Source organism: Zingiber officinale, chromosome 2A, assembly GCF_018446385.1.
Source record: "Zingiber officinale cultivar Zhangliang chromosome 2A, Zo_v1.1, whole genome shotgun sequence".
In the NCBI taxonomy this organism is placed as follows: Eukaryota; Viridiplantae; Streptophyta; class Magnoliopsida; order Zingiberales; family Zingiberaceae; genus Zingiber; species Zingiber officinale.
The window spans coordinates 55,637,755-55,656,324 of record NC_055988.1 but is presented as its reverse complement, the minus strand read 5'-3'; the positions used below and the strand labels follow the sequence as shown (position 1 = coordinate 55,656,324).

At 36.6% G+C, this 18,570-nt stretch overlaps 1 protein-coding gene across 1 annotated transcript; it reads right to left on the bottom strand.

The window, feature by feature from the left end:
- Positions 1–2,957: 2,957 nt before the first annotated feature.
- Positions 2,958–16,729, bottom strand: LOC122039647 (myosin-15-like). The gene is made up of 4 exons (XM_042599159.1): positions 16,591–16,729; positions 16,408–16,516; positions 14,861–15,010; positions 2,958–3,620 (listed from the first exon to the last, which is right to left on the bottom strand). The coding sequence occupies exons 2-4, from the start codon at positions 16,486–16,488 to the stop codon at positions 3,615–3,617; spliced, it is 237 nt and encodes a 78-aa protein (XP_042455093.1). The 5' UTR covers positions 16,489–16,516; positions 16,591–16,729; the 3' UTR covers positions 2,958–3,614.
- Between the last annotated feature and the right edge of the window lie 1,841 nt (positions 16,730–18,570).

The following is an 18,570-nucleotide window of genomic DNA, read 5'->3' as shown; positions in this document are numbered from 1 at the left end:
GGATGACTTCCAAGATATGTTGGAAGACCACGGACGGAGTAGACGAGAAGGCGGGATGGACGCATGGTTTTGTCCGTTGTCCGGGAGTGCAGTGCATACGGGATCTATCGCGAGAGATTTTCATTTTCTTTGTCATTCGGGTGGAGAATGTTGAGGGGTTATTGTTCTTATCGATATACATTTGTTGATATAGTCTTGTCTATTGGTTATGATAGTTCCGTTATGGTTGTTGAGAGAGAGATTGGTAAAAAAAAAAAAAAAACTTGGGACGTTTCAATGCAGGTAGCCTTTGCATTCGCCTCAACTTTCTTTATTAAGGATGCGTCATAGTTCTGGTATGACACTAATTTGCCTGATCCGTCTAGTGGGAGTTCAAGTCCTGTCTTGGTGATCATCCATACTTCGAACTGGTTTGCAAGTACGCCTCCATCCTTCCCTTCCAGTACCCGAAATCGTCTCCGGTGAAGAGCGGTGGTCGAGCGGTGCTATAACCTTCTTGAAGTGCCATTTAACAAATCTGCACACACACACAGAAAAATCTGTCCCAAGACTAGGTCTTGGATTAGTAGTGCGGGAATAAATTTAATAAAATAACGAACTCGAGTGGTGTTGCACGGACTTCGAGTTAAAACTGATTCGAAGGAAAAATAATTAGAATTTAGTTATTAAGCTAATTCTAATTGACTCCGTAAAACTGAAAATACCATGAAAAAATTGCTTGATTGGTGGTTGCACCAAATCGAAGCGACTCCGCTCTGATATCAATTGTTGGATCGAAAGCGCTAGAGGGGGGTGAATAGCGCTCGTGGCTATTTTGCGTTTTAGAGTTGGAAATCGTTCGAGAGTTAAAGCAGTGGAAACAAAAAAGACAATCACACAAGAACTCGAGGAGTTACTTGGTTCGGAGCCTGTGGCGACTCCTACTCTAAGGTCCGCGATCGTTGATCGCTTCCGGCGGGCAACAACTATAAGCTTGTTAATGTGTTTACAAGATGAAGGACAGTGATTTAAAAGAAACAATTAAATAATACCAACGACAGTAAGAAAAACTGAAGATTCGGAGCTTCGGGTCGTCGGTGTCAATTCGCAGCATTTCTAGATCGTCTCGTTGGCAGCACATTGAAGAAAGTAAGCTTAGAACTTGTTGTTTTTGGCTGCTACTCGAATCCCTCTTTTATACAATGCTGGAGGCGCCTCCAAGCCTGTCCAAGGCGCCTCCAGGCTGCCGAGTCCCACGCGTGGATCAGCACAAACCTAGTCGCACGTTATCTGGTTTAAGGCGCCTTCAAGCCTCTTCAAGGCGCCTTCAGTCCCAAAGAAGGCGCCTCCAGCTCCTTTGGACAACTGGCTCCGGCTTGCACCCGAGGCGCTTCCAAGTTCCATGGAGGCACCTCGGACACTGTTTATCCGAGGCTTAACTTGTTCCTTTTGTACCTACAAGATATGTTAGTTCCAAAACAATACGGTACCCTGCAAGACAAAGTTAGAACTGATATAAACATGATAAATTAAGAGTTTGATAGTCACCGGATTATCCGGGTCTGACTTCGGATTTTCGTCCGGAAACCCTAGGTCGACCTGACGCCTACTGTTCCCTCTACAGGAAACGTGTCCTCACCTACTCCTCTCAGGAGAGATTACCTGGTGGCAATTTGGTCCTCCAGACCAACTGGACTTTCCACCTAGGGTTACCACCCCCTAGGACCTAGGGTTACTGCCCCCTAGGGTTTTTCTTCACCTAGGGTTACCGCCCCGTAGGACCTAAGGTTGCCGCCCCTTAGGGTTTTTCTCCACCTAGGGTTACCACCCCTTAGGACCTAAGGTTACTCCCCCTTAGATTTTTTCCTTCACCTAGGATTACCACCCCTAAGACCTAGGGTTACCACCCTCTAGGGTTTTCACCTTGCCTAACCGCAGCTAGAACTTTTGCCTAAGTATCACTTAGGACTTTCCTGCAAGCTCCATGAACATATTTGATAACAAGTAATCTTAACTTTGAATCTTTTTACCATTATCAAAACTAAAGTTCGATCGTCGGATGCTTCCCGCACCAACAGTTGCTTGGTGGACAACCAGAAACCCTAAACCCTAATGAGAAAAGTGGTACCATGACTTGTCCCATTGGATAGGAATGCAAGTTACCATACCAACCAAGTTTTAAATAAACCAAGAGTAATAACCTAGAACCATGGAATTAATGTTTGATATGGCAGGGAATGCCTGGAGTACCGAGAATCAGAGGCAATCATAATCCAACTACATGGATGCTGGATGTTACCAGTAGATCGATGGAGATACAATTGAGTGTAGACTTTGCTAAACTTTATCAGGAATCATCTCTCTGGAACTAAGTATCCAATATGTTCAAACTCTACATTAAATAAAATACAATGACATCGCTAATAATTTGCTAATGTTCTTGTGTTATAGTTTTAATTGCAGGGAAAGCAAGGATATGGCTAAACGCTTGAGCACACCATCACCAGACTTGATAGAGCTCACTTTCCCGACTTGCTATCCACAGAACAGTTGGGTACAATATAAAGCATGCCTGTAGAAACAGTGTTTGTCTTATTGGAGGAGTCCTCAATACAATCTAGTGCGGATTTTATTTATGCTTTGCACATCTGTTGCACTAGGAGCGGTATTCTGGCAGCAAGGAAAGCAACTGTAAGTTCCACCTTCTTCATGCAAATCCATTTTCCTATGCACCAGTAATTACAGATGAGATGAGCACCATGGCATATCTAAGGAGAAACCCAATTGACTCATCAGATTTCATTGTCATGCCTACACTTGCAACGACATGTATACCAATAGGCAAATATGTCCTCTAGAAAAAAAGGTCTACCTCCAGGATTAAACAGTGGTAGTCGCTGCTGCATACGACAGCTGCCGCCTCCGTAGACAGCACTGCTATTAATATGGTAGCAAATCTAAACAGTCGGTCCCATGATTGAGGAGGTAAATAGTTAATCAGTACAAGAGGATTTTTTTTTTTAACTTTACCGAGATTCAAACTCTTACCTTATAATAGAATTACTATTAAAAGATTATGCAGCCGAGACTCAATCAATTTGGTATCATTGTCTTCTCTTTGAAATTTACTATTCTTTTAGTTTATAATAGCTAGTTATTTTCTATATGTCAATCAACAAAATCTGTTCATATTCTGCCGCAATCTTTATTGGAATAAACAACTGCTCATTCGTTTTACCATTTGTGTCAATTGAGAGAACTGTGGTATACCGGGAGAAATTTATAGGAATGTACTCCTCATGGATCTACTCTCTCGCACAGGTTGAATATCAACTTTAGTAGCATTTTAGTAAGTTTAAATGTTTCCTTACGATAAAACTTTACCTTTCAGGTGAGTATTGAGATCCCCTACGAGCTTCTACAAGTAACTATTTATTTGATTGTTACGTATCCATCAATTGGTTACTTTTGGACAACCTCCAAGTTCTTTTGGTTCTATTACATATTTTACACGATGCTCTACTTAGTTTACTTAGGGATGTTGCTTGTAGCTATGGCCCCAAACATTCAAGTGGCTTCAGTATTGTCATTTGTTTGTTACGGCTTGTTTAATCTCTTTTCAAGCTTCGTGGTGCCTAGACCTGCAAGTCAAACATTCACTCTTCAGTTCAGTTCAAAAGCATTTAGACATTAGCAAATAGATCAAGTGCAATCTCATGGAATTTTCATACTAAAGCCTCATCAACAGTTCGGACTAAACTACTAAATCAAAAAGCAATTAGGAAGGTAACAAGCTAAATACTCTTTAGAATACAACACAAGTTATTACATATTTTGCTCAATTGCTTAATGCAAAAAGGCTAAACTTGAATCTATAAGAAAATGTTCAGTAAGAATATTTGCAACAAAATATAATCATTAATTTTTTTTCCCTGCAGCAAATTCCCAAGTGGTGGATTTGGCTATGCTACCTTAATACTTGTTACTATTGTGTTTCTCGTCTTCTTCCCTATGACCTATGCTTTCCTTTTTGGTTATTGTATTGGGAAACAAAGGGAGTCTTTTTTTTCATTTTTTTCTTTAAAAAAAAAAGGAAAACATTATTTGGTTGACAATTATTTTCTAGAAAAGGGGATATCATTTTATGAGAAAATAGAGAATATCTAAAAAGTTATTTTCTAATAAAAAGAAAAATGCATATTTTCATAAAATCACAATAAAATTAAATGCTCTATTAATTTTCAGAGAAGGTGACCAAAGTTTGGGATACATGTAACTAAAAAAACTTTAACAATCTGAACAGTTGTTTTATTTAAGAGATCTATGGAAGAAAACTGTCAAGGAACATATGCTTTCTTGATTGTATTATTCAATATAATCACTACACAATCAAAACACTTGTTCTTTAGTTACCATATAGAAATCCTATTGTTCTCTTTTGAAACATTTTCTAGTCCAATTTTGTTTCACGGTTTACAATGAGGTATTCTAATATCACATTAGATGTGATATATGTGAGATTATTATTTGAGAGGGATAATGTGAAACTTCTTTCCCATAAGTTAAAGCTTAATATATTGTTATATAAAATATGTTAGTTGGGTAATTATAAAAATAAAATAAAATGAGTTCCTCTCTTCAATTTTTTTTCACATTTTAAAATAATTATTTATTTCACATATAGTTGATAAGCTATGGTTTATTATTCAAATTAAATAATTATTTATTACTTATGACATGTGAGCGCAAGTATAAAATGTACCCCGTTGCCTTATGATTGGTGTAATTAGAAGGCGTAGCTCAAAAGGGTACCCCCAACCTTTTTTTTTTTTTGACCTCATGAAGCGCATCAGGTCCTTCAAACAAGAATTTACCTTCGATTCATCCATAATCTCTTGCTCTCGTTTCTTTTCCCTTGGATTTTTGTTTTTTTGCTTTCTAAACTTTATTGTTCCCCATTCGATCTAACCCCATTTGTAAAGGAGCGGGTCTATCTAAGGAAATAATGGCCAAGTTGATATTTCTTGTAAAAAATCTAAGCCGCATGGATTCTAAGAACCGTATAAGAATTTGTATATAGAAAATACAAGAACATATGAGAATGGATCTTCGTTTATCGAGAACACTGACCCACATGAACCTTCCAGTTTAGTATGACTTATTGATCACTGCAATCAACTATTCTTGCAACTCTCTCAGAAACTCTTCTGGTGTAAATAATGAATCATTAAAGAATCTTGGAATTTAATAGGTTGTCTTAAAAAAGAGAATTATTATTATGGCACCCCCTTTAGATGGTCCCCTCTACCTAATTATTATTCTATTATCATCTTTACTGTTACATCCTTATGGTTTGTATATTTAGAATTAGTTCTTTAACATTCCCTTCAAACTTGTGCAAGAATATTGAAAAAAAAAATCCATCTGGTTATAAATATTTGTTCAATTCCAGAAATTTTATCATTTTGATTAACTAGTAGGTTTAACTATTCTACCATGTTATTTGGCCATGTAACTATTTTGTTAATAAGCTTCTGTATGGATAGTTGAGGAACTAAATTGTAAAGAGTTGATTTATTTAAATGTTTACCAACATAAAAGAGGTTTGGGAATCTAGCTTAAGAAGAGTCCGGTGAACCTTACTAAAACCAAAGATATTTGAAAAATTTGGCTTAAGAAGAGTCCGGTGAACCTTACCAACCTAGTACTAGGATAAACGTTTAGCCAAACAATCAGAGGTTAAGGTATAATGACCTACACTTAATGATATGAATTCTTGTAATGTATGAGTCTTACAAGTAAAATAAAGATAACAAAGGTAAAAGAAGGTTAAAAATTTGAATGTTAATTTAGGGTAGTTTGGAGGCTCATGAAACTGAAGTCGGAGGTTATTCTCCATTAACATGGTAATTTACCAAATATTTCTCTTAAATGTAAATAAATGTTATTTATATAAAGGTTGAACTTGTTGTGTCTTTAGACTCACTAGATCATAAGGTGCAGGTAATGAGAAGACGGAAGGACTTGACGGATGAGTTTTCTTATACCTGGCAATGCACACCCAGAGGCTTCTTTTATTAGTCTACTTTTCTACTTGCATTAGGATGTTGGGTCCTCTAGTCGGAGTTGGGTTATCTGTTTTGATAGTCGGTTGAGTTCATCTCACTAGTTAGTTACACTCTCTGTTCTTTTAAAAATTTTATTCACTATTATGATATTCAAACTCAAATTGTTTTGGATTAAGAGTTGAACTAGTTTGTAATGCATTATCATTTGTAGTTGTTTTATTTAATTTCAATCTCTTTAATGTTAGTATTGCGAGGTTCATCAAATATATATATATATATATATATATATATATATATATATATATATATATATATATATATATATATATATATATAAATATAAAAAGAAATTTTAGAAAACTTGAATTTACTATTCATCAATCAAGCATATCGGTGAAAACATAATTAAAATATAAAATAAAATGATGAATATGTGGAGTTAGCAAAAAGAATAAAATAAAACTTAATATTCAAGAGCATTTATCTCTAACTGATAACTAATGATAAAATGAGAGAAATTAAGTTGATTTGACATATAAACAAGAGTTAATCTATTAAAATGGAATAAACACGTCAAAAAAGGAGACCAGAGAATTAGTTTATGTAATAAGAACTAACTAATTGACATGCATATTAATGGAGCATACCCATGGAGATAAATTCATGTAACCCAGCAAACAAGGACAATCATGACATAACTGAATTTGATTTTTTTTTTTTATGAATTTGCTTCATTCGTGGATTTTATAATTACGAAAATGAATTCCACATCTTAAACCTAAAGGTATCTCTCAAAGATTGGCACAAGCTAATGAGTCATGTATCTTAGTGCACTCTAGTGCACTTGAGTCATCACTCTCTATCAAGGGGATTCACACCATACGAAGATCTGGTACATCTCAATTTGACTTATTCAGGGCTAATTTATAAATTGCTCCAACACAATCTAGAAAATGAAAAGAGTATCTGACATATTTGCTCAAAATACTTCAAAGAAATCCCTAAAATTCATATTTATAAATTAAAAGGAAGGAATGGATAGAACTATTTTTCAACCAAATCCCTTTACAATTATTTTTTCAGAATTAAGAACATGATGGAAGTAACGAGCCATATGATTCAATTTGGAAAAAAATTAAAATAAATAAATAAACTCATTTAAGTAGTATCCAATATTAAACCTAATGACTAGGCAAGTCAACGCAACTAATTATTCTAACAAATATAAATGTGACAAATTAGATTTATAATTTGGGCACTTATTAATGTGAACAACATGTCAATTACCTTTCATCTAAAATCTCAGGAGCAAAAATTCTAAATCAGTCAATAAACTCTGAATAAAATCTTCAAGTAGGATAGCTAGCAAGACTTATTCAAACAACCCCCAAAACCCCCTATAGAAATAATAGATGATGATTAATTATTTCATCGCCCTATATAGAAAAATAGAAGATCCATTATTTCATCACAATAATAAAAATAACAGGTTTGTCATAAGCGAGAAAGAACACTAATGGTATTAGCAATTTCCCAATAGCGAATGAAATTATCTCATATTTTAGAAAAAAGGTAAGACAAATTCAGACATTGTATTTTTATATGGTGTATTGTTGCCTTCTTCACCTAGGATAACTTTGCAACTTTTTTTCATAACCAAGACAAATTCAAGAATCACAAATCAGGCAACAAGTTTACAAAGGAGAGGATTTTCTGAAATTTTCAAGATTTCTTCTTAGCAACTTTCCTGATTTAGAAAATTTACAGAATCCACGGGATATTCAAATTGCTAAAGCCCAAGGAGGTTTCACATTGATTTTATAAAATCAAATTCACTTTGATAGTACATTTCTTGATAGTATGAAATATCTACAAAATCATCAATTATTTATTCAATATCAACAGCCCGAAAGGCACCCTAAATTTTTGTGAGGTAAGATAGAACATTTGTCCAAACAAAGGAGCTATTATAATTTATATTTTCCAATTAAATATCCCCAAGAATTTATACTAGCATCCTATGCACTTGGTGAATATCATAATGATGGCAAGAGAACCTAATCAGCCAATTAGCTGATATTATTGTATTTGTTCCTTAACAAATGATATGGGTAAAGCAAAATCTACTTAACAATATGGACTTATTTTTCTATTAGCATTGAAGATTGCTTGATCTATGATATCAAAAACAGTTAAATAAACAAGTTAATTTGCATCAATGAAAAGTAATTGCACGCAGAACATCAACCTATGTCTAGTTAAATAAAAAATAGAAGTGCTTGTTGAATTTTATTTTAAATTCAAAGCATTTTTTGTAGTGTTTTTAGTTCCACATTGCTAAGTGGAGAAGCTTGGAAGGGCTTATATAGGAAGCTCTTCCATCTTTGCTTAGCAATGATAAGAGGACCTACACGCATGCGCGGGCCAAGCTCAAATCGAGTGGATTTGGGGGGTTCGAGCCGGAAATCCATAAACCGGGCGTCACGTGCGCGATTAACGCGCGCAGGGGGGGGGGGGGGGGGCAAATCCCCAGCCCGTGGGCCTTGCGCTCACGGGCGGCCCTTTCTGGTTTGGTTTCCGGTTCTGGTTCGGTCTGAACCAAAACCAAACCAGAGTTTGGTTCCGCGCGTGAGGAAGGGACGCGGACGCGACATTGAGGCGCGTTTCCTTGCTAGCGAAGCAGTGCTTCGTACCTTCTCAGAGTGAATAAAAGGGGACTTGCAGCACCTCTATTCTTCACTCAAGCCTCGAGCTTTCTCCCTTCTCTGTGCGATTCTTTCTGCTTTCTTCTCGTCTTTCTTGTCCTGAGGCTTGGTCTTCCGGCGATCTGAGGTTGGGTCCGAGTGTCGCGTCCGTTTTGGAGTGGTCCGAGTGTCGCGTCCGTTTTGGAGTACACCTACGGACGAGACGAGCGGTTATCGGATCTTGGGGGAATTTTGCAGGAGAGCCTTTGCACCGACAGTCGGCGTGCCGACGCTTCAACCGGATAACTATATTCTAAACCCTACTCCTTTATTTATCTGTCTATTGCATGTTTATTTTTGTGCAAATATAATACTGCTTGTATTGCTTTATTATTATACAACATTCTTAGAGAATTTATTGCTTGTATCAATAGACATGATGAATGATAGGGTAATAGGATCTGATGAGGCTAGTGCCAGACCCGAGAAATTTTACGGGCAAAACTTCAGACGTTGGCAACAACGGATGAAATTTTGGCTTACTATGCTAGGGCTATTCTCCGTTATAGAAACAGACCCTCCTTCACCTAATGAAGAGGAACCTGCCCGTAGTGTTGCCTTAGAGAGGTTTAAGCAAAGGGATTATCTATGCCATGGGAGAATCCTGTCTGCCCTCTCAGACGCACTATTTGATGTGTACTGCTCAACCTCTTCAGCTAAAGAGCTGTGGAAATCTTTGGATAAAAAATATAACTCCGAAAATTCTGGTTTAGAAAAGTATACTGTGGTAAAATTCCTGAACTTCAAAATGGTTGAAGGCAAATCTGTGGTTAAGCAGACACATGAATTCCAAGTTCAAATTCATGGTCTTGCTGAAGGAGATATGTCATTACCTAAAAAATTTCAGGTCTTGTCTATCATCGAAAAATTGCCTCCGAGTTGGAAAGATTTTGGCATGACTCTTAAACATCGGAGAGGTAAAATCTCTCTAGAAGATTTGATGATTGCCTTAAATATCGAAGAAGAACATCGGAAGCAACATAAAAATGATGATACAAGAATGCCTATGGATTTTATTCCAAAGGCAAATGTAGTAGTCTCATCTGACAAGAAGAAATTCAAAAATCAGAAAATGAAGAACAAGATGAAACCCAACCCAAAGGTTCAAAAGAAAACTGGAACCAAACCTAAGCCTTGCTGGGCATGTGGACAGGTTGGACATTATGCCAAATTCTGCCCTAAGCGAAAGGACAAGAACCAAAGCAATACGTCCAACACCAAGGCACAAGTAAATGTCGTGACTGCTAGTGACGACACCAGCGATAGGTTTGTTACCTTCAAACCCGAACTAAACTTGATCTATCAACCCAATGAATGGTTAGTTGATACAGGTGCTAATGTACACTGTTGTGTTGATCACTCTGCCTTCCTTACTTATCAGGTAATTGAAGGCACTTCCGTGACCATGGGGAACCATTCTGCAGCCAGGGTGTTTGGGATAGGACAAGTTGACCTGAGGTTCACCTCTGGAAAAGTCCTGTCACTGCATGAGGTGCATCATGTTCCAGCGGTCCGTCGGAATTTGATTAGCGGATCAAAGTTAGTCCGTGCTGGTTATGAGTTGAACTTCAAATGTAATAAAGTTGTAATATTACATTTAGGAACCTTTATTGGAAAAGGTTACCTTAATGAAGGTTTATTTAAACTCAATGTAGAAAATGCTACTTTAAATAAAACTTCTGATATTGGTTGCTCATATAACATTGAGTCTTATGATCTATGGTATGACAGATTAGGACATGTCAATTTTAATACCGTAAAAAGGATGATGAATCTTGACATGATCCCTAAGCATGCTATAAATGATAAGAAAAAATATGAAATTTGTGTGCAATATAAACAACCCCGTAAACCCTTCAAATCAGTTGATAGAAATTCTGATATTTTAGAATTGATTCATACTGACTGTTGTAAGTTTAACGGTGTAATAACGAGAGACCATAAAAGGTATTTCATTACCTTCATTGATGACCACTCTCGTTATTGTTATGTTTATTTGCTAAAAACCAAGGATGAAGCTTTAGATAAATTTATGATTTTTAAATCTGAAGCTGAGAATCAAACCGATAAAACTATTAAGAGGTTAAGGTCTGATAGGGGTGGAGAATTTACCTCGAACCTGTTTAAAAAATTTTGTCAAGATACAGGTATAATCCATGAGGTAACTGCTCCATATAGTCCTCAATCCAACGGTATAGCAGAACGAAAAAATCGAACCCTTGAAGATATGATTAATTCCATGTTGGGCAGTTCTGGGTTACCCAACTTTATGTGGGGGGAGGCTCTATACACTGCATGTCATGTGCTAAATAGAGTCCCAATGAAGTCAGAGCTTTAGAAAGGCCGAAGGACAAGTTTGAAATACCTTAAAGTGTGGGGGTGCCTGGCAAAGGTACTAGTACCTGAACACAGAAGGAAAAAACTTGGTCCAAAGACCGTAGATGGTATCTTCTTAGGTTATGCTCAAAATAGTATTGCATATAGGTTCCTGATTATTAAATCAGAAATTCCTGGAATAGATGCAAATACTATTGTAGAACTTCGCGATGCTACATTTTTTGAGGATATATTTCCTATGAAGATGAGAACACCTCAATCTAGTATTTCTACTAGAAATGAGCCTTCTTTCGTAGAGGTCCCATTATCCGTAGTGGGTACACCTTCCTCAAGTCACTCTAGACTAGATGAATCTAGTGAGTATACAGAACCGAGAAGGAGCAAGAGGCAACGTGTGTCTACGGATTTAGGCCAAGACTTTATCACCTATAATATAGAAGGTGATCCTGTGACATATAGAGATGTCATGACTTCTCCTGAAGCTAAACACTGGAAAGAGGCTATTAAAAGTGAAATGAACTCTATTATCTCTAATGCCACTTGGGAGTTGATAGATTTACCTCCTGGGTGTACCACTATAGGATGTAAATGGGTGTTTAAGAGAAAACTAAAACCTGATGGGTCAGTAGATAAATTCAAAGCCCGCCTAGTTGCTAAGGGATTCAAACAAAAAGAAGGGATTGACTATTTTGACACTTATTCTCTTGTTACCAGAATTACTACAATCCGAGTATTAATCGCATTAGTATCCATATATCATCTTGAGGTCCATCAAATGGATGTCAAAACGGCATTCCTAAATGGAGATCTAGAAGAAGAGATATATATGGATCAGCCTGAGGGATATGTAGTCTCTGGAAATGAGAATAAAGTCTGTAGGTTAGTCAAATCTCTTTATGGTTTGAAACAAGCCCCAAAGCAGTGGTACGAAAAATTTGATAGAGCTATGCTATTGTTTGGCTTTGAAGTAAATGACTCTGATAAATGTGTGTATGCTAAAATGAAAGGTGATAATTGTATTATCCTATGTTTATATGTAGATGATATTCTACTATTTGGAACTAACCTTTCTATTATTAATGAGACTAAGGCCCTCTTAAGTGGTAAGTTTGATATGAAGGATATGGGTTGTGCTGATATGATTTTAGGGCTGAAGTTGACTCGTTCAACTGATGGAATAACAATTTCTCAGTCACTCTATGTTGAGAGAGTATTAGAGAAATATGGTTATAGCCAAGTTAAATCTGTTGTCACACCATATGACCCTTCAAAAACTCTCCACAAGAATAATAGTGGTGTGGCAGTGTCTCAATTAAGATACTCACAAATAATAGGTAGTCTAATGTATTTAGCTAATTGTTCTAGACCTGATATTTCTTTTGCTATAACGAAATTGAGCAGGTTTACCAGCTGTCCGGACAGAACGCATTGGGATGCATTAGATAGAGTACTCAGATACCTAAAAGGTACTATATCCTTGGGCTTGTGGTATGGGAGATTCCCTGCAATCCTGGAGGGATATAGTGATGCTAGTTGGATAGCAGACATTGCTGAGTGTAAAGGCGTTACTGGTTATGTCTTTACACTTGGAGGCGGTGCAGTTAAACAGACGATTATATCCCGTTCTATATCTGAGGCAGAATTGTGTGCTTTAGATACCACAGTAACTGAAGTTGATTGGCTTAAGGGTCTTCTTTCAGAAATTCCCTTGATGGTAAAGCCAATACTTTCTATTTCAGTATACTGTGATAATCAAACAACAATAGCTCAGATTAGAAGCTCTAAGTATAACCAGAAACAGAAGAGACATGTACGAATAAGATTGAAGTATATTCGTGAGCTAGCGTCTCTTGGAGTGGTGTCATTGGACTTCGTAAGTTCAAAAGACAATATTGCTGATCCACTCACAAAAGGACTTGATTCCGAGAAAATCAAGAGATCAAGTAAGGGAATGGGACTGAGGCCTATCCTGGTTTCATCTATAACGGCAACCCAACCTATCTGATTGGAGATCCCAAGAAGTAGGTTCAATGTGGTATAAACAAGTTATAAGGGTGAACCGTAAGCATCAAATTGATTGAGATGTAATCTCATAGTCTCTTCCCTGGATAGATGCTTGACTGCTAGTAAGGATGAGCTTGGAGGCTCTTAATGAGTTCAAGGTCTTATTGACAGGATGCTCGCAGTACATCCTTGGAGAACTCACCTATGCAAGTGTAACTGTGTGGCCGCAGTGTGGGGGGTCTAGGCAACTTCCCTTAGCACTTATGAAACAAGATTCGGTGGCATGTCCGTAATGCACCAACCCAGAAGGATTCAACCGTCGCCCGTGATGAGTTGTTACCATTTGACTTCACATATAAAAAGGTTTAAGTTCAAGACCTATTTCACTTCAAACCTATGTGAATAAGATTGGTGTACTTAGGTGAAAATTCAAACCGGAAGGTATTTTCACTAAAAGCTCATTGCAACCTAGCCTCAGGACATATTTTTTTTTTGTTTTTAACCGAAATGATTTGAATTTGTGGGGGATTGTTGAATTTTGTTTTAAATTCAAAGCATTTTTTGTAGTGTTTTTAGTCCCACATTGCTAAGTGGAGAAGCTTGGAAGGACTTATATAGGAAGCCCTTCCATCCTTGCTTAGCAATGATAAGAGGACCTACACGCATGGGGGGGGGGGGGGGGGTGCAAATCCCCAGCCCGTGGGCCTTGCGCTCACGGGCGGCCCGGTCTGTTTTTGCTGGTTTGGTTCAGTCTGAACCAAACCAGTTTGGTTTCCGGTTCTGGTTCGGTTTGGACCAAAACCAAACCAGAGTTTGGTTCCGCGCGTGAGGAAGGGACGCGGACTTCGGTCTTGTTCCGCGCGTGAGGAAGGGACGCGGACGCGACACTGAGGCGCGTTTCCTCGCTAGCGAAGCAGTGCTTCGTACCTTCTCAGAGTGAATAAAAGGGGACTTGCAGCACCTCTATTCTTCACTCAAGCCTCGAGCTTTCTCCCTTCTCTGTGCGATTCTTTCTGCTTTCTTCTCGTCTTTCTTGTCCTGAGGCTTGGTCTTCCGGCGATCTGAGGTTGGGTCCGAGTGTCGCGTCCGTTTTGGAGTGCACTTACGGACGAGACGAGCGGTTGTCGGATCTTGGGGGAATTTTGCCGGAGAACCTTTGCACCGTGAGGCGACAATAAATTCTCTAAGGACAGTCGGCGTGCCGACGCTTCAACCGGATAACTATATTCTAAACCCTACTCCTTTATTTATCTGTCTATTGCATGTTTATTTTTATGCAAATATAATACTGTTTGTATTGCTTTATTATTATACAACAGTGCTTACATGAGATCATGCCCATGCAAGGTACATGCCGATAAATAGTCTTAAAACCATAAAGTAGAAGGCATTTTTTTTTGGTGAAATGACTCATGGAATCATATAGTACTGCATTCTTAGTGTGGCAGCAAGCCACCAAGGCTCACCCACCATTGAAATAATGAAAACTCTAGCATTCACCTACATGATAAATCAACTGCTGTTTGAAGATGGAAATAAGACTTTGAATCTTTATAGGTAGAAGAATCATGCTCCTTCCTTGGTAAAAACTCAATATTGCCAAGACGAAGAATAGTAGCTAATGTGCAAAATATGGCTTCCTATATGTTAGAGACAATCATGATACTGCATTCATACATGACAAGATTGCCTAGAGTATATGATAGAAATCCCAATGGGTAATCAAACCTGGCAGCCTAAACTGAATCCAACTATATCAGTTGCCTTTCTTGTCTTCAAATATTCTTCAACATTACTTGCTCCTTCAAGCTCATACAATTTTCTCTGATTCAAGTAATGGAAGCAGCTTGGATGGTCAAGCTTGTATTTTTCAGCATCCTATAAATAGAAAATGAGTGCACAATTAACTGAGGGAGATCCTCGATTGAATAAATGTCATGGTGTGGAGGTGGAGAAATCAGTGGAACTCTTGGTTTAGAGTTTCTTAATCGAGCAATAAAAGCACTAACTTTCTTCCCAGGCAACTAACCCCCCTCACCAGGCTTAGCACCTTGTGCAATTTTAATTTCCAATTGGTCAGCATGAACAAAAAATGTTGGAGTGACACCAAATCTACCTGATGCAACCTCTAAGTGTTTCCATATTTAATTCACAGGCAAATGACTTGTTGGAAATAATTAAACAGCATGAAACATGTTGCACAACAATCAGTAAGCAAGGTTTAAAATCAGTAAGTTCTTTTTCTAATGTACCACTTCAGTAACCTTCTAATTTGTACATATTCTACTGATAGATGCAAGGTTTAAAATAACAGTTCCATTCGGGAACTTCAGTCACCTGTCATAACTATAAGGCTTTAGTACCATGTTGTGTCGAGCATCTAAACTAACATTGAGATAAATTTAAATGAATTTTACTCTTTTAGTACGCTTTCTTTAACTGAATTTTTCTGCAAAAAAATAAAGCTAACAAATAGAGAAATAACTACATTTTTGTTGTACTTAAATTCATAATCAACATGTCAAAAGTGTGAAGAATGAATTCAAATAAATTTTACTCAATTAATCCCCTTTCACTTACATTCTATACTTTTAATAACACTAATCATTTAGATAGTTGAGTTTGTTTTTTTCACTTCAATGCCTTGAGATGAATTCACATTTTATGTTTATAATCTTCTTTCTTTCTTTCACTTGTTTTAGAAAATGACTATAGCAATTAAATATTCAATCAAGCTACAAGCAAGTAATAAACATAATTTGAATTCATCTTTACGCATGACAAATTGTAACAAAGTGGATCCAAAATGTCGGCATGACATGATGCTCATTACCATGACCAATATGGTTGTACACGAGAGATGAATTTCATCTTTACGCACGAAATATTGTAACAAAGTAGGTCCAATGTCAACATGACATCAGCTCATTACACGATCAACATAGTAGTACACGAGAAATTACTTGAGCTGATTAATATAAAATTTTAGTGAAATTCCAATCATGCAGCCCAGCAAGACATGAAATTTCAAAGCATGGGTTGGTTGGTGCCTCTACATTTCATTATGATAACCAAAGATTGATCAATTTAACCATTGAGCATTTATAAATGCCATAAGAACATAGTGAATTTAAAAATGACAGTAAAATTTTCTTCAAATGATAAAAGAACCTTTCTACTTGAAAGCAAAGACTCAAAAAATCATTATCTTATTTTTTTAAAAGATTTATCATCATAGTTAAAAGGTCCAGAAGGTTGGGTATAAATATTTTTACCTGTTTAACTGCTAGTAGCAGTATCTCCATTTTGAAGACCCTTAAGATGAGGAAGTGTTGGAGAATACCCATTAATGACATCAATTAGAGGACTCCATCAAATGGGATCCTGGAAAATAGTTGATAATTTAATTAAAATATTTTCTTCAAATGAAATGAATTAAATTGGACAATGATACATACCATATAAACTGACCTCACCACCTTCTACAAAATCTGACTTCCCTCCTAACCTGATCATTGCATTTGCTTCATGTGTTTTCCTTGAAATAGCTCCAAGAGACATTCTTCCATTGTAGAAACGCTAAGCAATGGATGATGCTCTCAACACCTCTGTTACCCTTAGGCTCAAGTAGATCACGGAGAACCTAAGAAAGTGAAGTCATTGTCACTGACACACGCACAAAGAGTTGATCGGCAAACTTTATAAAGCTTCAAATATGCCATGCTTTTATAAACGCAGTTTTAATTCTGAACAATAGATATATATAGGTTTTCTATGTAGTATGAACCATTGTGTTTGGAAGGCATAGATTAGTATACTACTCAATGCACACATCAAATCTAGTCTAGAAACAATACTAGAACTAGAAGATAAACCATGGATACAACTATTTAATTAACACCAATCACAATTAATCCACCTATAATACCACAATGTGATATTAAGATAACAAGTCTTATTTTGGCATGTACACCTGAATATTTGATCTTATTTCATGAAACAACGAATGTAGTATGGCATGCAGTGCATAGGTGTATGCTCTAATTTTCAATGCAGATTTATGCATTTTCACTCTTTTCCAACCAAAATCAAGTCTAATAGCATTAAGTACAACCACTAAAAAGCCTATTTTATTACCATCAAACATGTTCATGCTGCTTGCTAATGTCAACTAAAGCAAAGAATTCACAACCATATGCGAAGCGAGCAATTAGACATCTCGATTATTTTATTACCTGAACAAGAGCAATATACATCGGTATGATCATTATATATTTACCCGTCAGTAGATTGAATGATTAGATTCTCTATTATGCTGACAAACAAAAGAATAATTGACCTCATGTCCAACAACAAAGAATATCTCTATTATGCTAGCAGAACAATCGCATCAGTAAAAGAAAAAGGCAAAGATGGCATTCAGCTTTAAAAGATTTAGCGACATATATACATCACAAAGGAGAAGCAGCCCAAGACCATCTTTTAGCAAATCCAAAAGTGTGCTCATATAGAATAAAGCACAACCACAAAGTCTAAATGAAATTAATAATAGTCTTTTCAATAATATACAAGAAAATAACCACAATAAACTAGTAAATCGATAAAAGTATTTCCCGAGGCATGCCAAATGACAACCAAATGAATAAAAGATATGAAGGTGTGTTTGCTGATGCACAAATATACGGTGACAATACAGATTATCTAATGGAGACAATCTGCCAAATAATCCAATCATCAAATTACTAGTAACTATTTTACATATTTTTCTAGTATATATTAAGAAAATATAATTATACCTCCAAATTTGAATTGAATGAATCCGAAATTTTCTAGTCTCTTGGTTGAATCCTTTGAGAATGCTTTCACCCAGAAGGACAATGTTTCACTTTCTAACTTTGAAAATGAAAAAAAATGCTCCCTTGAAATGAGGAACAAAATAGAGAATGAAACAAAATTTCTAGAATAAATGAGGTTGTGATTATTCTCACCCATAATGAATGCACATGATTGTAACTCAACACGTTCTTAAAAAAACTGAGAATAATCTTCTGATGGAAACTTAGAGCCAAATAAACAGATTAGTATTTCGGGTGCAAGAAAGAAGGAAAAAATAACTAGTACCAAGTGCAAAGGGCATGCCACCATATTAGAAAATGTACAATTAGTCTAGGGAGCTAATGTAAACTAGAATGAGAAAATAGGAAATAAATGGTTGACATAACAATTAATGGCTGTGTGCTCCTTAATGGTCATATATTACTGCAGACCAAGGAAACAATGAATACCAGATTGGAGTACAACAACAACTGCATTAACATACATGAAGCATGGTGTAATAGCCATCTGAACATTTTTCTGAATAAAAATATTTGCTTCCAATTGTCTTCTACATGCAAATAAATTTCTGGCCAAACATACTAAGAAAAACAAAGAAATGT